The sequence below is a fragment of the Equus asinus genome, chromosome 13, assembly GCF_041296235.1.
Source record: "Equus asinus isolate D_3611 breed Donkey chromosome 13, EquAss-T2T_v2, whole genome shotgun sequence".
NCBI classification, from domain to species: Eukaryota; Metazoa; Chordata; class Mammalia; order Perissodactyla; family Equidae; genus Equus; species Equus asinus.
The window spans coordinates 59,448,596-59,471,274 of NC_091802.1; the positions used below are offsets into that span (position 1 = coordinate 59,448,596).

Consider the following 22,679-nt stretch of genomic DNA (forward strand, 5'->3'; position numbering starts at 1 on the left):
ACCTTGAGAACATTATGCTCAGTGAAAGAAGCCACACAGCCACACAGCGCATGATTCCGTTTACATGAAAAGTCCAGAACAGGCACATTCATCGAGACAGAAAGTTGATTAGTGGTGGTACCAGAGGCTGTGGGATGGGGACTGGGGGGTGACTGCTAATGCGGATGGGGGTTCTGGAACTACACCGTGGTAACTGTTGCACAACACCATCAATACATGAAATGCCACTGAACTGTACAATTAAAACATACAATTAAAATGGCTATTTTGGCACATTTTTGTTACGTGCATTTTACCACAGTGAACGACAACAATCTCCCTGCTCGAGGGTGCCACGTCTGTCCGAGGCCAGGAGAACCTGCAGGAAGAGCTCTCAGCCTCGGCACCACCAGCGTCAGGGCCGATCGCTCCGTCGTGTGGGGCTGTCCAGAACAGCACCCCCGGCACCCACCCACTGGAAGCCAATAACACCCCCAATCTCAGTTGTGACAAAAATTTCTCCTGGCACTGCCACACGTCCCCTGGGGGCAGAATCGGCCCCAGGTGAGAATGGCTGCTCAAGAAGCATCCAGACTTGCCTGGGCATCAGGACTGTACCAGAGGTGCCCTGGGGGAGTCCCACGGGCAGCCAGGGTGGAGAATCAGCAAGGTGGAGGGAGGGAATGAGGGGGCCAGGAGTGACTTCTCCGGCCCTGTAAACAAGTGTCACCATCCCATCTGATGAATGAGGAAACGGAGGCTCCAAGAAGATAAGAAGCTCGTCCAGGCTCGTGCCAACCAAGCCTCCCTAATTCCCAAATCCAGGCTCCTCACATGATGGGGCTGCTGGACGCAGCTGAGTAGGCCAGGCCCTAATTCTAGTTCTGCCAATGACACCGCAGCCATGAGACCACAGGCCAGGCCCATCACACCCGGGGCAGAGTGAAGATGGGAGCTTGGACACCTGTCCCTCCGCCTGGACCCCGGGGGCGCTGGGCACCTGTCCCTCCGCCTGGACCCTGGGGGCTCTGGGCACCTGTCCCTCGGCCTGGACCCTGGGGGTGCTGGCACCTTTCGCTCCACCTGGACCCTGGGGGTGCTGGACCGCCGCAGGTCTTGCTGCACTGGCAGGTGGCACCACCAGGGGGAGCTCTGACTAAGCCCAGCCCGCCAGGCCCAGGCGGGGTTTTGAGTTCCATTCCCAACCTGGTTCCCCGGTTGGAAGTGCCACACAGCTCAGGGAGTCCTCGGGTACCTGGAGTCCTCGGTGACAGCTGGCTGCCCCTCTTCCTGTGCGCTCTCCAAAACTTGAGACAATGCTAACCGTGCACCCTTGGGGGGATAAAATCAGGGAGGAGTCCACCTCAAATTCCTTCCTGCCGAGGCCAGCAAAGTGTTCCACGTCCCTCTGCCCCGTCCCTTTGCTCCCTGGCTTACATCAGCTCCGTGGGACCTTATGTGCTCCAGGTCTGGTAGAGACCCAGCCGGGTTCAAATCCAGCTCGACCAGTGTTCTGGCTGCACGACCTCCAGCAAGTTACTTAACCTCTCTGAGTCTCGCTTTCCCTTCTACACACAAGGGGTCATATTAGGACATCAGGACTTACCTCACAGGGCTGGGGTGGTTGTGAACATAAAAATAGGTAATTCATGGCACCCTGCCCCGTGCCCAGGACTGTCTACACCTGGCACGTGCCCGGCTCACAGCATGAGCACAACAGTTATGTGCCCACTTACTATCATCCTTGCAGCTGTTGGCCCAGAAATCTAACGAGGGCACGGACCACAGGCAGAGAAGGGGAAGCAGCTGCAGGGGTCAGAGGCACCGTCCTGTGCTGGCCCTGGCTGCTCTGGGTTCGCACAAAACCCCCATTCAGGAGCCTCGTGCACGCCCGCCTCTGTGAGGCCCTGAGGACCCCAATGATGCTGCGTGGTGGCCGTCACAACGCGGAGACGACCTGCGCCAATCAGGCCCACTGCAGGGCAGGGGTCTAACTTCTGCCCCTCCCCGCCCCCGCTCGTGTGGCCTGGGCCTGTGAGCCCGCCAAAGCACCAGGCATCTAGTTCCCCTGGGCTCTCTGCCTGCAGAGTAAATGTCACCAACATTCCCTTGGGCACTGCGTTCCAGCCGCCTATAGCTCAAGAGGGGTGAAGTCGAAAGGCTAATGTCCCCCCGGGGCCAGAAGGCAGGGCCACGTGCCTGGCTTGGCTGCAGGCGGCCGTGGAGCCTGTCTGGGGGCCAGGCCAACCCCTTATGCCACCACACAGGCCTCTATGAGTTCGCCTGGGGGCTGTGGGATGACCGACCATTTCCTGCCCCTCCAGGGGTGAGAACAGGAGACACCAGGACCCCTGGGGGCCTGGTCCTGTGGGGTTTGGTCTAGGTTGTGGGGCCGGTCAGACCTGGCAGGGACTGCTTAGCTGTAGGTGAGGCCATTGAGGGGAAGGGAGGGGGGATAAGAAGGTGGAACTCCCCCTCCCCAACATCCTTTACAATCTCCTCAGCTGGGAATAGAGTGACGGGACACAGGTGCCGAGGCCCTGGCATGGGGAGAGCCAGGCGCCTGCAGGGCACACTCCATCTTCAGTGCTCCGTGAGCAGAGCTGGTGACATACGCAACTGCTCCCCAGCGTGCCCGGTCAGGCCTTTGGGGCCACCCCAGAGTCCAGGACCAGAATGAGGAACTCACCTGCTCTCGCTCTCCAGGAACACAGAGCCGCTGCCCTCCGCAAGGGCGGCGCTGATGGGCGAGAGGCAGAAGGGCGAAGAGAAGGCGTCAGAATCCGAGTCGAAGGAGCTGTCCCTGCTCACACCGTCGGCTGACAACTCCAAGGAGCCCTCCTCCTCGCCCGCCTCGGGCCGCAGCTCCCTCCCCTCCTCGGTCCCATCCTGCGAACTGATGGTGGACAAGATCCCAGAGTCACTGTGGGCTGGCTGCGAGGCCGCGAGGGGGCCATCCATCCCCAGGCCCTGGGCCAGCTTCTCTCCATCCTCCAGGGAAGGGCTGATATGCACGGTGTCCCGGAGGCTCTGGGCCACCACCAGGATGTCCTCATCTCTGGGGATCAGGGTGGGCCTTGGCTCCGTCGGGGAGGGCTGGTGGGGGGTCCCCGAGCTCTGTGTGCGGCGGGCCCATGGGCGGGGTGCCCTGCGCACAGGGGAGCTCTCGGGGGTGACGTAACGCAGAGCCTCCTCATCCTGTCTCTGGATCCGAGAGTTGGGGACCCACGCGAGGATGAGGGTGGCCCCCAGCAGCTCGTCCTTCTCCATGTACAAGCACAGGTAGCCTGTGAGGGGACAGAGGACAGGCGGTTAGGGAGGGCAGTGGACGCAGGGCCTCTGGCTGGTTTCTCAAGGCCACATCTGTTATCAAAAATGTGGTGCTATGCCGACGAGTCAGGCTTCGGACGCAGCCTGGCCCAAAACACACCCAAGGGACACAGCCGAGCTGGGGACTAATGAGGGCTCTGGGGATTTTCTAGCAGGCCCGGGGGCACCGGGCCCCAAGCAGTGGCACATCCCGTGCCTTCAGAGCCCCACCTCGCCCACCGTCTGGTGGCCCCAGAGCCTTCCTGCCTGCGGTCAGCCTCCACACAGGGGCACTTCCTCCTGCAGCCCCTGCCATTCCAGGGTGTCCTGATTCCCAGGCCTCTTGCGCCAGGTGCCCAGGCCTCCTAGCAGCCACCACCCTAGCTCTCGCCCCAACCAGACTCCCCTTAGCCCTGCCCCAGTTTCCAGAAGACGTGGGGAAACTCAGGAGCTATCAGCCAGCTGTGCACAAGGCCCACATGCCACGGGCCGAGCGTTTCCACACCCTCAGATCAGTCGCTTCGGGGCTGGGAAGAGAGCCTGAGGCCTCCGCCCTGCTCTCCCACACCGGCGGCCGCAACACAACTACCCCACGAAGCTCTCCCAAGGCTGCTGTGTTCCTTTTTTGTTATACCCAGAACACGTAACAGCCTCAGACCCAGGCCCAGACCTCTGCCCCACGCTCCCCACATCCATGCAGGGTGCCCCACGGTCAGGCGTCCACAGGGTTAGGGCGATGTGCCATCCAGAGCCTGCACTGCCCCTTCTAGAGCACGCTCTGGGACCGAGGACCCTGCGATTCCCTGCCCACACAGTCCAGAGTCTGCTTCCAGGGCCTGGTCCTGAGCTGGCTGTGCGGGTGGTGGACAGGCTGCGGGGTCCACAGGAGAATGCCCGAGGCCCCGACGGGGCAGGAGAGAGCTGGGCGGGAAGTGGGCTTCTGCGTTGGAACCTAGAGGGGCTAATGATGCCAAATCTGCACCAGACCATCCGGGTGGCTGTAAAGGTATATTGATCAGGGCAGGATGACAGGACATTTTTTAGTTCTACCCTAGTTTATCAGCATAAGTCAAACTTTTTGTCTTTTTTAATAACTTATTTACACAGTGCTTTGTTGACACAATTTGCACACAGTAAAGTGTCCAGATCTGATGGCAATTTATAACTTCTAAATGTTCTGACATCTGGTGGGGAGCCTCTGTCTGCACTTGGGTGGGCAAGTCCCTGTGGGCCGCACCCAGACTGCAGGTACACAGGGGCCCCTGAAGCATCCTTCAGCAGCCTGGTGAGGCCACAGGAAGAAGCAAGGAGAGCCAGAGCCTGCCCTTGCTCCACCTCCACCCCAGGCTGGTGTTGGGGAAAGGTTGAGCTACTCTCCTCTCTGAGCACCAGCCTTCTTGTCCAAAAAAGAGGGCTGCCCGGGGCTCTGCTCACTCTGGAGAGGTTGTCGTGCAAATTGCATAAAGTAGGGCATTTATTTTATGCAAGTCAGCTGCATGAATGACAAAGGACCACGCAGGCCTCGGGGTGTCACTAACCCATCTTTTCCTTCCTAGGGAGCACAGGGCGGAGGGACTCACTGGCCTACCCAGGAGGTGCTGGGCTGCTGTGACCAGACCTAACACCCCAGGGCCCCCACCCAGAGGAAGCCACAGTCAGCTACCCGTCCTGGAAAGAGACCCACATGCACGTGGCTTTGTTGTGCGCTGTGGCCTCAGCCCTCCAGTGCACAGGGCAGCTCACCATCGCAGGGCCCGGAACACAACCAAAGCCCTGAAAAAGACGCAGAAGACAGCCAAGTCCCTGTCACCACAGGAAAAAAGTTTCCCACCCCAGGGACTAATAGGAGCCACGAGCTGCAGTGTCCTGAGAATGGCCTCCAGTAACAGGGGGTTCAGTATGGAGGGTCTGAGGAAGGACTGCCTCCATCTCCATCCCTGCAGAGGGCAGCTGAGAGTTTGCTACCCTGATTTCCAAATGGTGGGAGTGAAGGGCAGAGTGTGCGTGGGGTCAATGATTACAGCAGGAACTTCCACACATTCTCCCAGATTCCCAGGCCTGGGACCCCAGCTCCTCCCCTCCCAGGTCTGTGACCCCAGCCCTCCCCTCCCAGGCCTGGGACCCCAGCCTTCCCCCCCAGGCCTGGGACCCCAGCCCACCCCTCCCAGGCCTGGGACCCCAGCCCTCCCCTCCCAGGCCTGGAACCCCAGCCGTCCCCCCCCAGGCCTGGGACCCCAGCCGTCCCCCCAGGTCTGGGACCCCAGCCTCCCCTCCCAGGCCTGAGACCCCAGCCGTCCCCCCAGGCCTGAGCCCTCCCCTCGCCAGGCTCACCTGGGTGGTGCTCCCCCAGCCCCTGCAGCCCCTCGGGCGGGTGCACGCAGACATTGTTCTTGGAGTAGATGATCTCCCCATCCAGGATGGAGGGGGGCCCGCCACTGCCAGCCGGGGTGAGGGTCAGGAGGTCCGAGGCTCTGGAGGAGGCCCGGCGAAGGAGGCGGCCCAGAGACATTGCCGGGGGAGTGTTTCCATCCTCTGCACACTTGGGCCCAGGCGGGGTTCGTCCAGACCTGCCTGGGGGAGGAAGAAAGAGGGAGACACATTGGGACCCTCGGTCATGGTACTTGAGCTGGGTGCCTCGGGGGCTGTGTCCTGTCCCATGCCAGCAGGCTCGAAACAGACGCTGGTTATCACCAGAACCTGTCCTGCCGGCACAAGCCCACGGACAGGGTAGGCTGCGTTCTCAGCTGTGACACCAGGGACATTTGGGGCCTGGTCTTCCGAGTAGTGGGGCTGCGCTGTGCCTTGCAGGACGTCGATCAGCATCCCTGGCCTCCACCCACTAGATGCCACTTGCACCCCCCTTCCCACTATGACAACTAAAAAGGTCTCCAGGCATTGCAAATGTCCCCTCGGGTCACAAAATCACCCCTATTGAGAAACACTCATCCAGAGGAACCCTGTTCCCACTGAAGCAATCTCATAAAACCCCCAGACTTTCTCTTTGCTCAGTTTTCACCCCGATGTCCGCGGGTGTCCCCTGGGTCCCCTGCCTGCCTACACTCCTCACCCCTCTGCTTGCTTCACAGGGATGTTCTGGTTCTCTTTCCTCCTTTGCATCTTTCTCCACCCCCCACCCATCCTGCGTGTCCCCCTCAACCTGATGTCCCAACATGTGAGGGGCCGTCTCAGCTGGGAAGTATGTCACAAGTAACACCTGAAGAACTCGAGTTTACATACAACTCCTACTTAAAAAAAAAATAAACTAGAAACAAAAGGATCAGATCCGGAATATATACAGAACTCCTAAAGATTCACCGCAAAGAGGAACAGCATCCTAATAGGAAAGACGGGCGATTCATGGAAGGGGGGCACCGAGGGACCAACAAACAGGAAGATTCGCAGTCTCAGAGCAAAACCCAACACCCAACAGACTGGAAAAAACAACCACCAAAGGCCTAGGCAGCTGCTACGTGAACCAACCAGACATCTCCCGATGGTGGAGCTCGAGCACACCGCCCATCGAACCGAGCCACGGAACGCCCCGTGGGCGCCATGCCGTCCACGTAAATGAAGAGACCGTATAGAGCCAGGCTGTCTCCTGGTCAGAGATTAGCGATGTCCAAGACGCAGACCACGCTGGGCAGGGTTCAGGCCAGCTTCAGGGGTCGGGGGGGCCGGCATGGAAACATCCCCAGAGGGACTTTAACTCAATCTTCTTGAAAGAAAAAAAAAAACTTGAAGCCAATATGATAAGATCATCCATTGGGAATGGATAAACACGTGGTTATCCATGCAACAGAACGTCATTCCGCCCTAAAAAGGAACTGAATTCTAACACCTGCTACAACATGGATACACCATGAGAACACCAAATTGAGCGAAATCAGCCAGTCACGAAAGGACAAACCCTGTGTGATTCCGCTCACACAAGGCACCTAGAGTTGTCAGGTTCATAGAGAAAGAAAGTAGGATGGTGGGTGCCAGGGGCTGGGGAGGGGATGAGGACTCAGTGTTTAATGGGGACAGAGTTTCAGTTTGGGAAGATGAAAGCGTTCTGGAGAGGGGTGGGGGTGATGGTGGCACAACAGTGGGAATGTGCTTAATGCCACTGAAGTGTACACTCAAAAATGGCCAAAATGGGGGCCGGCGCGGTGGCACAGTGGTTAAGTTTGCACATTCTGCTTCGGCGGCCCAGGGTTCCCCAGTTCGGATCCTGGGTGCAGAAATGGCACCGCTTGGCACACCATGCTGTGGTAGACGTCTACATATAAAGTAGAGGAGGATGTGCACGGATGTTAGCTCAGGGCCAGTCTTCCTGAGCAAAAAGAGGAGGATTGACTGCAGACATTAGCTCAGGGCTAATCTTCCTCAAAAAAAAAATGGTTAAAATGGTAAATTTTATGTCATGTATGTTTTACCACAATAAAAAAAATTTTTTTAATTATCAACCTGTGGAGGGTCTCAGGGTATATTATTATATTTTTCTTTGAACTTCCTGCATTTTGTATAACTTCTCCCAAATCCGAGCTGATTTAGGATGTCCCCCTAAATTGAATTCTTTCTGCCCAGTGCTTAGACAGGCTCTTGGGGCAGAGGTGTAGGGGTGCCAGCTGGCTCACAGACTCACCCCCATCCTGGCAGGGGAGGGGTGGTCTCAGAGCCGTCCTATACCATCCCAGACCAGGTGGCTCAACGCTGGACCCTCAGCCCCATCTGGGTCTGTGGGTGCCCCTCCTGTGCCCCCCAACTCTGTTCTCCGGTCTCCCCAGCTCATAAGTGTATCTCCAGCTGCCTCCATGGCTGCTAACTCTCCCAAGCATGACGTTCTGCGAACAGCTTCCCACCAGCCCAAGAGCCTCGCGTCCCGTTCCTGAGTCTTTACCCAGAAGGATCCACTTCTCCCTTCTCCCCCATCACCGAGGTCCTGAACTTCAGCATCACCTTGAAAATCACCAGTCCAGGGGACCCAGGGCCCAGATCAGGTCCTCACCTCCCAGGCCTGAGCCATGAACATCCCTCTGTTTTCAGCCACATCCAGGGCCCCGAATCCACTTGGCTCCCCCGAACCCACCCCTCCCCCTTCTCAGGCTTCCCCCATCCCAACCCTTTCATTGTGGGCTGCAGAATCAAGTGGACCCCTCTGTCCAGGGTCCGCAGGCTGGTTCTGAGGGCCAGATAGTAAATATTTTTGGCCCTCTGGCCAGACAGCCACTGCCACAACTACTCAACTCCGTCCCTGTGGTGTAAAATCAGACAGTCAACGGGCGTCACTGTATCCGGGGAGACTTTATCTATAGACACTCGTCCCCGAGTTTCATGCAATTTTCACATCACAAAAAAATCCTCCTTTCGATTTTTTTCAACCATTTAAAAATGTAATAACCATCCTTAGCACACCCACTGTACAAAACAGGGGAAGGCTTGTTTGGTCCATGGGCTGCGGATGGCTGACCTCTGCCATCAACCACTTTCAGGACCGTCTTGCCAGGTCCCGGATACTCTGGGCAGGGCCGCCCATCTCTACCCAGATCGCTTCCGGGCCGCTCCAGGTCGCTGGTGTCTCTCCGTCTCACCCACTATATTGCCACTCTCTGAACACTTCACAGCTCACGAGGACATACGACAACCAAGTTATGAAACGTGAAAGAATCACACTGGAACCTACGCATCAAGAAATGTGCTGTCTTTCCAATTAATCGTCCAGAAAGGCTACATCCTTATTCTAATGAGGATTCTGTCGTCTGGAACACTTTTAGAATTCAAGAATTCTTCAAGAACTGCAAAGTGAGGTAACGAGCCATACAAAAACACGAGTCTGCTTTTCCTAGTCCAGCGCTGCCCAGCAGAAATGGAATTCGAGCCACATATGCAACTTCAAATATCCTACTAGCCACATTTTAAAAAAGGAAAAAGAAATCAGTGAAATTAACTTTAATAATATATTTTTATTTCATCCATTATATCCCAAATAATATCCTTTCCACATGTAAACCATATGACAAAAATGATTGATGAGCCATCTTACATTCTTTAAGTCTCCAAAGTCTGGCATGTACTCTATAGTGACGCAACCTCAGTTCTGACCAGCCACGTGCCGGGTGCTCAGGGGCCTCCTGCGGCTGGGGCCTCGGGTGGGCGAGCCTGGGGCAGGGCTGGAGGCTCGAACGGCATGACTTAGTTTAAGCGTCCTCACCCCCAGGCTGGGCTGCAGACAACTCTCAGCTGATTCTAAAAACCAAACCATCTTTACGTGAAGATGTTGGCCACCATTGAGGATAATCCAAAGAAGGTGCTGGAAGATTTGAAGGAGATTCTAAAATACAAGCGTTCACAGCACAGTGTTGTCCCACCTATGAGATGCGAAACCTCACCGCGGCTCTGTAAGACGCGTCCTGGAAGCACAGATTTGCAGATGAGGAGACAGGTTCGGCACGCCCGCCGTCACTCCGAGAGCAGAAAAACCCAGAACACAAGACCTTTGTGCCCCGGGTGCAGAGTTCCAGCTCTCACCCCACCCCAGCCATGGGTGACGGGGACAGTCCCGCCCAGGTCCACCCCCGGACCGTCCTGGGGAAGACAATGTGCCTTTGGGTGGATCAGGGCATGTCTGTTAAACATGAGCCACAGTTCGTATTTATTTTTTAAACATATTTGTTCCTTCGTAGGTCTATGTCATCTAAATTAAACCTGGTTCCCAACCTCTGGTCTCTATCAAACTAGACGTGGAGAATGCTTGACCTACTTTCTAAAACTTTAAAAAAAATTATGAAACATTCTCAGAGCAGTATACAGAAAAATAATGTCCCTTAAGTCACACTATCCAAAAATATTTGTATATTTTCTACGATCTTATGAGCCTATCTTAAAAAAACAAACCAAAAAAACACCCCCTGGAATTATACCACACCTGGTTTTCAGTTATATCATAAATGTATTTTTCCATGTGTTATGGGTTGAAGTGTGTCCTCCCAAAATTCACATTGATGTTCTAACCCCCAGGACCCCAGAAGATGACCTTATCCGGAGACCGGTCTTTACAGCGGTAATCAAGTTAGAATTAGGTCATCAGGGCAGGCCCCAGCCAATGTGACGGAGCGTCCTTTAAAAAGAAGAAACGTGGAGACCGATACACATGTACACGGAGAACACCCTGTGATCACAAAGAAGGCCATGTGCAAGCCAAGGACAGAGGCCTCAGAAGGAAACCACCCTGCCCACACCTTGATTCCAAACTTCCAGCCTCCAAAACTGCGAGAAAACAAATCTCGTTGTTTAAGCCAGTTTGTGGTTCTTTGTTACAGCAGCCACAGGAAACCAATATACCGTATCAGCAAAATTAAAAATTCAAAGTGTCAACCCTCTATCTTAATAGCTCCATGCATATTACATGGATGCACCATTCTTGAACCAGACACCATCGCTAGACCTTTAGTTTCCAAATAGTGGCTATCTAAGTAATAAACTCTACATTTTTATACATAAATCTTCATCTGCATCCTCTCCATTTCCTTAGGATAATTTCTGGGATTCCTGACTATTTCCTTGGAGGATAAATTGGACTCCTGACACATGGCACCCAATGGATTTCCAAAAAAAGGGACAGCATTATTAGGGGTTTGAATCTTTGCCAATTTGGTAATTGAAAAATGGTTTTCTGATGATCAATTCACATGAGCAGATTGTCCTATGTTTAATAGACATCTATGCTCATCCTGTGAATTGTCTGTTGGTGTGCTTTGCCAATTTTTCTGCTGAGGTGTTAGTATTCTTATTGATATGTCAGAACTCTTTATATAGCAAAGATTTTAATCCTTTGCTATAGTTGCTGTGTGTGTTTTTCCTAATTTGTTGTCTGTCTTTTAATTGTATCATCTATTTGGAAGTACAGAAATCTTAAACTTCTATGCAGTCAAATTTGTGTTAACTTTTTTTAGTGATTTCTTTTTACTACTTTTATACTGTATATCATCCTCCCCAAGCCAAAGATTAGTTCATCGTTGGTTTATATTTTCTTCTAATTTTCTTACGATTTCAATTTTCAATGAACTGCTTTTGATATCTCAAAAAGCGTAAGTCAAAATGCACATTCTCCCAAAAAGGCCACACGTGTTAACTAAAGTTATCAACCAGTTCATTGAATGGGTGTTTGTGTTGTTTTTATCGTTACTTCCTGTTTTTATTATGTACTCAGTTATTTGTCTGATAAAAATAGGGACATCAATTATAATTAATAAAGGTGGCATGCTTGTCACATAAACCTTTGTAGGATATTTAAAAAGAAGGGGCCCTTCGTTGTGACCCATAGACCTGTACGGCCTGTGCTCCAGGCTGCAACCTCTCAGCTCGTCCCACACTGCACATGTGACAGACACGTGTGTTAAACCTGTGGTTTCACACTATTAACACGCTCCCGTGAGAGCTTTCCCCACAGGCACGCTGCATGGACAGGCAGGGAGGCGGGGTCGTCTTAACCTCACCTGGGTGAAGTAAGTTTTCAGAAACTCACAGGCCTGCCTTCCTGCCATCAATGACAGCACCCGCTCTCCCCTCGTCGGGGTAGGTGGCCCTCCGGGGTAACTGTAAACCCGGCTCTGCTCATTGGCGGCTCAAATGCTGACTGTGCCCAGAGAGCCGCTGCCCCCCTCAGAACCCCAGAATTCCACAGCCTCCTCTGGGGCCAAAGGACCGAGTCTCCAACACACCCATCCCTGCCATGCCTCTGAACCTCGCACAAGGCCCATTGGTCCAGGATGCCTCACACCCAGTGGGTCCTGCCGGGGGCTCCTCACCTCCGTCCAGGCCAAGAGGGACAACCGCCTCTCGTCCACCTTACCGCGTGGGGCCACGGCCACAAAACTCCGGGCTCAGGGTGTGGGCTCCTTGCGGGCCCTGCTCCCCTTGGTGGCCCACCTGCGCTCCAGGTGTGCGCCCTTCCCACCGCCCCCAGCCCCACAACCACAGCTTCGTGTCCTGTGGCCGGGCGCCACAGTGGGAAAGGCTGGGGCCCCACGAGTCAGCAGAGAGCTGGGCTCCTCCTCGGTGTGAGTTTCCATTCGGCTTCCGCCCTCCGAGTTGGCAGCGTCCTGACTCGGCAGTGCTCTCTGAGTCCTCCAGCTGGTGCATATAAATTTGAGCTCACCCCCACCCTGTCAGAAGAGAGGGGAAGGAAAGGAGCGCCAGGGAGCACAGGCCGCCAGGCCACCTCCCGGAGGAGAACGGAGGCCTCACTCGCAAAGCTCAGGACAATGCCCACAGGGAGCGTGGGCGCCCAAATCTGGCAGGGCCACTAAGAAAGGGGCATGGCAGAGGCACGGTCCCCACGACCAAGAACAGCACCACGAAGGTCCCCTGATGCCGCACTTCTCCAAACCAGGGGGCTTAAGAAAGTCCGGGGCAAACCCCGAGACTTCTGACCCTGCAGGTCTGGGGGCGGGCAGCCCAGGCGACTCCTGAGGTTGGGAACCATTCACCTACTGCTCCCCCCCCCCCCCGCACCCCCTAGAGGCTCTGACGGAGGCCGACCACGCCCTCTGCCTCTCAGGCCGTGCTGTTATCAGCGCAAACTAATGACACGTCATGCTGCCGGGTTCACCCCCGCCTCCTCCCCGGCTGTGCTCAGCAGCAGGGTGTTAAACAGGATTAAGAGGCGGGTGCTGGGTGGATACAGGACCACAGAAGGCCTATCCCCACCCAGCAGCAGGGCGCTCATCTGTCACTGGGTTAGTAAGCTGGGGCCATGTGTCACCAGGTGCAGTGGGAAGCGTGCAGCCTGCATGTCCCAGGATATGGAGTTGAAGGAACAGGCCTGGAAAACGCCTCCTGCAGAGAAACCCTGGGAGGACACCCCTCCCCTTGCGTCCTGGGCTTCACTGCCCACCTGGTCTGGCCACAAGGCTTGTCTCATCGTGGGCTGGCTCTGGGCAGCTCTGTGTCCCTTCCTGTCCTCGGGTGTCCCTATGAACCAGGGACCCAGGGAAGGTTAAGTGATAAGGAAATGGACCTGCAGAGCACAGCAGCCACCTGGCCTGAAGGGCCCTGCATCCACCCGACCTGAACCTCCTCTGAGGAAGTGGCAGCCACCTCCTAGATTTCTAAGGCCTGGCCATCCTGGCCCCTCACCGCCCGCTTCCAGGATCATTCCCTGTGTGCGACCGCTGCCCTGCTGCAGGGGAAGCTGCAGCTGGAGCAGAGCACAGGCCTGGGCCTCCGACTGGCAGCAACTTTGGGCAGAGAGGAAGGACCAGAGGCCGGGGGGCCAGGGAGAGGAGGCAGTGGGCCCGGGCGGAAGACAAGGAGAGACTGCTCCCGGCACCGGCACACCCTCACTTCTCTGATCATCTGCCCACCACTGCAGGGCAGCCTGGCCTTTCTCAGCCCCTCTGCTGGCACACGTGCTTCAACAGTTTGCCTTAGAGGAGAAGGGCCCCCCCTCCACCCATCCTATCCCTGGCCTGGCCTGCAGGCTTCCATGGGCACCCTCTGCAAACACGCTCTCTTCTCCTGACCCTGAGGTGGAAAACACACAGCCATCTAAGTCCTACCTGGGAACCTCCGTCTGGTTCTCCAGATGGTCGGAGGGGCAGGGGGCAACTGGAAAGAGACCCAGGGGGAGTCCTGGGGGGTGGTGGGCACTTCGTTGCCTTTGGTACACTCACGGGGTTCATACAGGGCACTTGACTTGGCCACACTGTGGGTCCACGCCACAGAAGGGGCAGCTAGAAGGTTCCTGGGGAGCGTTGCGTTCAAAGTCAGGGCTCTGATCCTCCAAGGATGTTAGGGATGGGGCTCAGGTGAAGGCGGTAATGTGATGATGGAGAGCAGTGCTGAGGCCTCCGAGGGGCACGTGAAACAGAGGGGAGCCTGGGAGGGAGGGAGGCAGAGCTCATCCAGGGCCCGGCAGCTGCCCTGCCGGCTCGGCTGACAGGGCCGTGTGGAAGGGGCCATGGCGAGCAGCAGGTGCAGAGGGAGAGCTCCGAGCCGGAGGAGCAGGCAAAGGCAAGGCGAAGGAAAGTCCCAGGGATGGACGGGGGCAATGGTGGCACAAGGAGGTGAATGCACTCAACGCCACGGACTCGTGAGCTTCCAGACCGCTGACGTGGTGACTGTGCTGTGTGCACTTTACCACACACAAAAAGAACAGTGGAACCCGGAGGGGGCTGTGTGGACACTCTGTACTTGTTGCTCATTTTTGGTAAATCTAAAACTGCTCTAAAAACAAAATCTATTAATTAAAAAAAAAGAGGGTTGAGACCAGGAAGCGTGCACCCAAAGGGGCCAGGCTCTGGGTGGAATCATGTGGATGGATACAGGAAATGGGCCGGGAGCTCAGGGCAGGGAGAGTGAGAGCAGGTGACAGAGAGAGCTCGGGTTCCCAGACTGAGGACAGGCTGCCAGCAGCAAGGCAGGGCCTGGCAAAGATGGCACAGCCTGACGGGCGACCTTCCTAATGTCCTCCAACCCACGAGACGCACCACCTTGAATGGTTCTCACGACCATAGCGACCTGGTGTCCTACGAGGCGGGGAGAAGAGCAAAGATAACCACCCTCTCGACGGACCAAGCGCAGAACTCAGAGCAAGCAGAACGCGCAGGGGCCCTTCCACGGGGCTGAGGTCTTTCCATGGCCATATGATTCATTCTCATTATAACACGGATGGAGCCGGGGATGGGAGCACGTCTAGCACCATCTTTAAATGCCGTCAGCAGACATCCTAAGACACAAAATCAGCTAACACTCAAAAGGGAGCTGAGAGAGGCCCCAGGCAGGAACAGCTATCTGATTTTTCCATCTCTAGTACGGAGCTGGCGTTAATTGAAATCAAAACAGCAGCCCGGGATGCTCAAAGCACTTTGTACCAATATTACAAATCCTCTCCCCAAATCCTGAAAGATGAAGGTGGATAGAGAAACAGCTCAAGGTAGACCCTTGGCAACGATAAAAATCTGATTCTTCTCGAACGCACTCGCTTAATATTTTTACTTTAAAATGGTTATGTCCGTGTCAGGACTGTTGGTTTTAGTTTCGAAACTCCTGAGTGCAGGACATCTCTGAGAAGTTCCTTTTATGCTGGGCTGACCACAATGCCACCTTCGGTAAAGCTCCAAATGCCATGTTTTTGTTGATGGAAAGGACAGCGATGCCAACCTGGCAGTTGGCACCAGGAATACAGAGATGGAGTAAGGCCAAGATCTAGAATGTGCGTCAGCTGAGGTGTCCCAGAAAAAAGGCAATGATTTTAAAAGATATACAGTAAAAGTGCCAATGTTGGTTCTTAACCGTCTGATTGAGGCCCGATTACAAGTTGAATTTTGTGCTCTCTGAGCCATCAGTGACCTCTAGGTAGGGCGAGATTTTTGCAGAACAGGCTATTGAGCAATTCGAACGGAAAGAACAACTTGGCCTCCCCTCAAAACACACACATGCTCATAAAACAAACCTCTCTCTGCAGAAACTCCCCCACTAGGAAGTCATTCTTCCCCTTTAACCTGCAACCCTGTGAGAATTAGAAGACCTTTGAGAAGACGGATTCTCGGCCATCTGCAGCTGGCAGGGGCTAGTTAAACTGGGGATAAAGGCAGCCTACTCTGTCCAGAAGGAGAGGGGCTTTGAGGCAGCTGGAGGATGGGGAGCTGCCTGCAGAGGAAAGATGTCGGAAACCACAGAAGCCCCAAGAGATGGGGTAGGGGTGAGAGGGAGGCGAGGGGGCTGGGAAGGGAGAGAAGATTTCTTATTTTGCAACCTGGTTCAGAGCTGGCCCTGCTGCTGGGTTGGAGCCAGAAGACAGCAGCAGGCCTGTCGTTAACCCCACATGTTCCTTCTGTCCTTGAGGAGCCACTTGACCACTGACACTTGGCCCAGAGGCAGCTGCAGCTTTTGTAACGCCCCGGCGGCGGTGGGGTGGGGCTCTCCTCCAGCTGATATTTACAGGGATGAAGGTAAGACATCTATTACCCAAAATTTGTTCCCCACGGTTTGGTGGTTTATACCCGAGGAAAGAGAGTCCTGGATTGAGAGAGGCACAGTCACTGAAAAGCCAGAAATGAGCCAACCTGGATTAAGAAATGACACGAAAGACACAAGTCTCTCTCACTTCCCTCGGAAAGCACTTCCATGCCACGTGCATCAGTTTCCTGCAGCTGCTGTAACCAATCGTTACAAATTAGCAGCTTAAACACACAGCTGCATCCTCTCACAGTTCTAGAGGTCAGAAGTCCGACCTGGGCCTCACTCGGCCAAACTCAAGGTGTTGGCTGGGCTGTCTCCTTCTGGAGGCTCCGTGGAGTCTGTTTTCCTGCCTTTCCAGCTTCCAGAGCCTGCCGCATTCCTTGGCTCGCGGCCCCTTTGTCATCCAAAGCCAGCAATGGTGCATCAGGTCTCTCTCACATCACATCACTCTGACGCTGACTCTCTGCCTCCTTCTTCCACTTTTAAGGTCCCTGTGATGACACCGGACCCCCAGGAGAATCCAGGACAGCCTCCCCATCTCTAGGTCAGCTGATTAGCAACCTTAATTCCATCTGCAACTTTAATCCCCTTTGCCATGGGACCTAACATTTCACAGGTTCCCAGGATTGAGGAACACGGACGTGGACACCTTTGGGGACCATTCTTTTGCCAACCACACCACACCAAGCATGCTGTAAAGAGCTGACTTCTAACTCCAGCAGAAGCTTTCCGTCTACTCACCCACTGACCATCAAACTCCCACCAGAGTGACTACGCTTTAAGCAACATGATGAGAACCTGGGCCCAGAACCAGGAGAGGAGAGAACCTGGGCCTCGACGTCCCCGTGGCGGCAGCAAGTCTGGGCGAGGAAGGCTGCAGGCTCACGGACCAGTGCCTGCCCTGGGGTGGCTTCCTCAGCCTAAAGCCTTGGTTTGCTGCCCTGGTATAAAGGGCTCCATCAATTCCCAAACAGGAAAACAAATAGGAGCAAAGATGCAAACATCTCTTACAGAATCTTCCTAGGAAGACAAAAGAAATGGGGTGGCCCGGAGCCCCTAGGAGAGAGGCCCGTCCCGACTTCTCCCATTCAGTGCTCTGTGCTGCGCCTGCCTTGGGGCCAGGGTGCACCTGCAGTTCCCACACACCTGAGGGATGCAGCCTATGCCCATCGTGACAGCTGCTCACTGCAGGGGGGGTGGTGGCCACTGGACACTTGGGGGGACATGTCGTGGGATGAAGCCCACAGGTGATTATTCCCCTGACCTTGTCACTGTCAGACTGCTCAGGAGCAAAACGCCCTGAGCTCTGGTCACCTGCCACGTGGCCACAGAAACCGGTTCATCTTGCCCTCGAAGCCCAGTCAACAAAGAGCAGGGACAAGGCGTTGCCATATTAAACACGAGCCAGACACAAGCAAACAAGCATCGTTTTCCTCCCATAAAACATCTGCTGCCAGCACACCTCGGATGAGGCCCCGCTCCCTCTGCCTTCCCAGAACCAGGCACGTGCCTCACGGTCTTTTGGGGAACCCGTGGCTTCAAGGTTCAAAGGGTGATGTAAATGCTGCAGGCAGATCAGGAAGCCTGTTTCTTGGGGGGCACGGGTTGGGGAATTTGCGTCTCCTTCATCCTACCATCCCAATGAGACACACCTGTGGGCTGATACGACCCTTCTCTCGATTGCATTTAACTTCAAGTTATGGGATTATTGCAGGAGAGAAATGGATTTCCTGCACGGAAGTTACACTCAGGATCACATGGAAAAGACTGTGGCCCAAGAAACGGCTGCAGTGGGCAGGGACTCTGCGTAGAAGGGAGGACAAGACAATCCACGTGAATTTAAAACGAAGAACCAAGTTTAGGGCATCAACCCAAGTGCTGGAGCCTTGGACCAATTGCCACAGGGGAAAGGGCCTTTGAGAGGCTATAACTGGACAAGACAGTTAAACGAGGGCACGAGGAGCTCTGGTGGCCTGCCTAGCTGTGACTTTCCTCTTTCAATTGTCACTTCGATGACCACCTGCTCCGTGGAAAACCCCAGAACCTCTGCCGCTCCAGGGAGAAACCATCTGCTGTTTGGACCCCTGAACAGCAAATGCCAAAATACTATCTTCCCCCCTAAAGAGCCGAGGAAATAGGGTCTGGGAGACGAAACCTGACTTAAAGATGAGCGGGACGGGGACAGAGGAAGGACTGAACCCAAATGCAAAGAAACGTGCAAATCCAGCCAGGAAACCAACCACCGACCCCGAAGTGGCCAAGGACCACCCCACTTCTATCTACATCCTGCCTGTGCTGTGACACGCAGAGCTTCTCGCTGTCGGTGGCAGAGGAGTAGCTAAGGCTCCACAAAACAAAACTCAAACCAGGGCAAAACGTATTGACGACACCTCTGAAATGCAACACAATCGATCTTGCTTAGGGAAAGCATTTTAGTTACAGAAATTGAAAAGCGAAAGGGTGTCAAATGACATCTTTTAAGCATGCCCTTTGCCCCGATTCCAGAACGCTAGAGAGTGTAATGACCAATTTATCAGATTATTGAACTCAGGGTCACTCCATGTGGAAAACCAGCACATAAACCAAAGCGTGCAAGCTAGCGCGGACACAGGCTCGGGGCGCACCCGTATTATGGTGGTTTCTACAGTGGCCAATCCAGAAAGAGCACAGAAAAGGTACTGCCACGTCTCTGTATCTGCCGTCAGGTGGGTCCATACAGATTGCTCATTGCAAACTTTAAATTTAAAGACCTGGACAGACTCACCACCCAGGGCTCAGCCAGCGGAGGGCATGCCGTTACGAGCGGACAGTGGGTTTCTTCCCATTCCTTTCCTTGTGCTGGCCACACAAGTGAAGCAGCTGCAGGCAGACATCAAACTTAAATTTCTCTCCTTCTTTGAGGATGGCTATCTAAGTTCAGAAGATAGAGCAAAGGACTTGCTTCAGATCAGAAGTCATCAGACAACCCATCAAAGCAGATTGATTGGAGAGGCAAGACCAGGCGCTCGAGGGACGCACAGGGGGTCAACAGCAGAAAAAAACATCACCACTGAAGTGAACGGGAAAAGATTTCCTACACCATTTCCCCAAATTTTGGAGGGGGTAAAAAGAGTGTGGACTTGTGCACTGGCTTCATCAGTGTTTGTTCCTCGATGTAACACAAATACAACAGAACGATGTACAATACAGTGCACACCAATAAGATACATTGTACACCAATGAACCACAACGTGCACCAATAAAATCGACCTCTGCTGCTGCAATGGCTTCCCGACCGAGCAGCCATCCTCCCCACACTGTCACGCTGTAGGAAACTAAGTGACTAGTCTTACAAGAGAGGACTCAGCCTGTGAAAAAAATCAGGGTCCCTCAGCCAGGTAGGCGGGACAAGCTAAAATCTCTACTTGAAATTTGTTGCCAGGCAACCTGGTTGCCCTGGTCCTTGGAACAGCCTGCAGGGACCCAGTCCCCTGCAAATTCACAAAGAGGGTACACAGACCCACAGGGAGAATTCCACTTCTGCTTATGATCAGCTTTCCACCTGATGGACCACACATACAAGGAACCAAAAACCAAAACCAAAATGTTTTCACCAGTCTAGTTAAATGTGAAAAATCCAAATGATGGTCATTAATAATAATAATAACGAGCACTTAGCATGTGTCAGGTGCCAGGTGCTTTAGATAATCGTCGCAACAGACCTTTGAGGCAGTGTTACTCCATTTTACAGATGGATAAACTAAGGCAAGAGGAATTGTCAGTAATATGTAGCAGGGTTGGTATTGAACTCAGCAGCCTACTTTGAAGGCCATGTTTTTAACCACCACACTGACCTACCCAAAACCCGGGGCTGAGACCAGCCCAGGCGCAGGGAGGTCCTGCCAACCCATGGTTGTCTCCTCCAGTGCCTTTCCACGGATGCCTAGGAGGCTCCTAAGAGACTGGCATGAACCAATGTCAGCAGCCAGTGGTGACATGGCTGACTCCGCACTCCCTTGCACTTTTATGAATCACTTGGCAGAGTGAATTGCGCTGTCTTGTCTGCAGAAAGCGGGGCAGGGAGAGTGTGTGCATGAGAATGACAGAGGCCAGTCACAAGAGGGGAGGCAGTGTGGCTCAGTGGGTTTTTGGAGCTGGAATATCCTGGGCCGAGGCCTCTAGCTCTGTCCCTCCCAGCTGCGTGAACTTGGGGAAGTTACTTCTCTAAGCCTCAGTGTTCCCATCCGTAAAATGGAGATAACCTCAGTCCTGACTTTATGGATTTGTTTTGTGGGATAAATGAACTCATGCGTGATAACCAGAAGCCACCATCCTTGCCGGAGGGTTTAAAAATTCCACTGATAGGAATTTTCTTTAGCCATATTCTGAGATTCTGCTCACCATAAACACTCCACAAGCCAACATATGCTGCAGAAAACACAGCAACTGCCCTCAGTGTACGACAGGGCCTCCATACAAGCACGGACGGACGCAGTTAGGGAACTTCACGGTTACTACTAAAAGGCTTTCCTCACTTTAATAATCCTCTCCTTGCAAGAGCTTTCACAGTTCTTCAAAGTGTTTAATATTCACTAATCAGTGAAACGCTAATGTTTCTAACGAGGAGCTTCTAAAACTAATACACAGATTTTTCAAAGTCCTGTAATCAATCAGTGACAGATTCGGAAAGGAATTCTCGAATCCAGGCCTTTGCCAACCGCCCTTTGATCATATGCTCCATCACAGGGCCATTTTTGAGAACCATTTCCCTCTTCTTCGCAGATGAAAGAACTGGTGGCTTCAGGTAAAGAGAGATCTCCAGGACCCGTCCCAGGGGCTGGCCAGCCAGCCAGCTTCTCCCGTGAACTGGACGCGGCAGTACCACAAACTTCGTGAGGGGGAAAGAGGACGTATTGTGTCGTTTTCTATTTCTGAACAGAATCTGAACTAGATTGTGGCCAACATACGCACCAAATTCCGAGTGTGGGAATAACAGGATTTCAAGACTCACCGGCTGCTGGCAAGGTTCCTTAGGTTATATTTAGCAATCTTAAATTGCCTATTTTTTCTTTCTTTCCCTTTTTTTTTTTTTTTTTAAGTAAAAGATAAGGGGGAAGAGCCCGGGCCCAGATGAAGTGAGTTTCCCGACATGCGGTTCTTAAACAGCCAGACCACCCAACCCGAGGGCCCCGGACGCCAAGAGCGCGCGCTGCCGGGGAGGAAAGCGCACTCCGGGGGCCGCAGCGGCGGCGGCGGCGGCGCCGGCAAGTTCGCCTTCGCGCGCTCGGACGATCCAGCCAGACAAAGACCGCAAGTGCTCCGGTCCGCGGCTCCGCACAGCCGGGGACGCAGTCTCCCCGAATTAGGCCCACTTCCGGCCCGGCCCGGGGGTCCCCGGGGTGCTCCCGGCGGGATCTGGGGTGCTCCCAGCCGCCCGCTCCCTCCGGGGCCCGCACCTCTCCGGGCTGCGGCCGGCCCGGCCCCTCCCGGGCCCCGCGGCTGCAGGCCCACGCGCCCCGCGCCCCTGCCTCGTCCCCGCCGAGGGGCGCCCCCGGTCCCCTGCGGGCCCTTAGACCGCGCCCGCACGGCCCCCGGCCCGGCCCTGATACCCACCCGGGTCCCGCAGCCGGGGCCGGATTCGCGCCGGCTCCGGGGGCCGCCGCCACCGCCGCCGCTGCCGCAGCCAGTGAGGCGCGGCGGGGCGGGGACGCGCGGCCAGGCCCGGCCCCCAGCCCGCCCCCCGGCCCGCCCCGGCCCGGCCCGGCCCAACCCAGCGCCCGGCCCGCCCCGCGAGACCCAACCCGGCCCAACCCGGCCCTGCCCGGCCCGGCCCGGCCCGGCCATGGCCCATCAGGCCCGCTCCCCGGCCCTGGCACTGACCCCCACACCGACTCAGCCTGGCCCCAGCTCCCTGTCCAATCTGGCCCCCGGCCCTGCCCGAGCCGCCTTCCAACCTCCGGGCACAGGGCTCCAGCACCCCCACCCCCACCCCCACCCCGGCCGCCCCAATTCCCGGCCTCGCCGCCGCCGGGCACCCTGGCCCCGGGACTCCGCCCTGGACACTCCACGTGCGCGCTCGCCCTCTCCGTCCCCCCTCTGCATTTGTATCTTTCGTATTTGGGGTAGGAAGGGAACGACACCCACCAGAAGGCCACTGGGCATCCCTCCTCCGCCAAGGATTCTTGGCAGGACCCCGGCGGAGGGGGCGCCGAGCACCCGATGTCTGGAGACGGATGAGCGGGCGCCAGGCGGAGGTTCCGGCCCCCCGAAGGTGCAGCCGGCTCTGGAGCCCCTCGCGCCCCCACCTCCGCCTGCCACCCTGGGGCACTTAGCTGTCCTATGTTCCTGGGTGCCTGGCGCGGTCCCCTGGGGCATCGGAGTTGCCCGGCTGAACACACTTTTGCTTGGTTGTCACTTTACAGAAACTGAGCTAGGCGGGGTAGAGCTCGGACTTGGAGATAGAGATG

General features: G+C 55.3%; 2 protein-coding genes across 12 annotated transcripts in view; one reads left to right on the forward strand and one right to left on the reverse strand.

The window, feature by feature from the left end:
* The window catches only part of TBC1D16 (TBC1 domain family member 16), an 82,730-nt gene extending 60,213 nt beyond the window's left edge, over nucleotides 1-22,517 (reverse strand). For 8 of the 11 annotated variants that reach the window (XR_011493969.1, XM_070483769.1, XM_070483767.1 and 5 more), the window contains exons 1-3: nucleotides 21,826-21,918; nucleotides 5,620-5,859; nucleotides 2,669-3,266 (exon numbers count right to left, since the gene is read on the reverse strand). Coding sequence is in view for 10 of the 11 variants with exons in the window: in XM_070483769.1 (XP_070339870.1) it covers nucleotides 2,669-3,266; nucleotides 5,620-5,797 (776 nt within the window). In the remaining variant the exon portion in view is untranslated. Of the gene's footprint in view, nucleotides 1-2,668; nucleotides 3,267-5,619; nucleotides 5,860-21,825; nucleotides 21,919-22,356 lie in introns of those variants that run through there. The other 3 variants (XM_070483770.1, XM_044744498.2, XM_070483766.1) reach the window with 3 other exon arrangements.
* The window catches only part of CCDC40 (coiled-coil domain 40 molecular ruler complex subunit), a 47,362-nt gene continuing 47,055 nt past the window's right edge, over nucleotides 22,373-22,679 (forward strand). The window contains exon 1 of the mRNA XM_044744492.2: nucleotides 22,373-22,483. The gene's annotated coding sequence lies outside the window, so the exon portion shown is untranslated. The remainder of the gene's footprint in view (nucleotides 22,484-22,679) is intronic.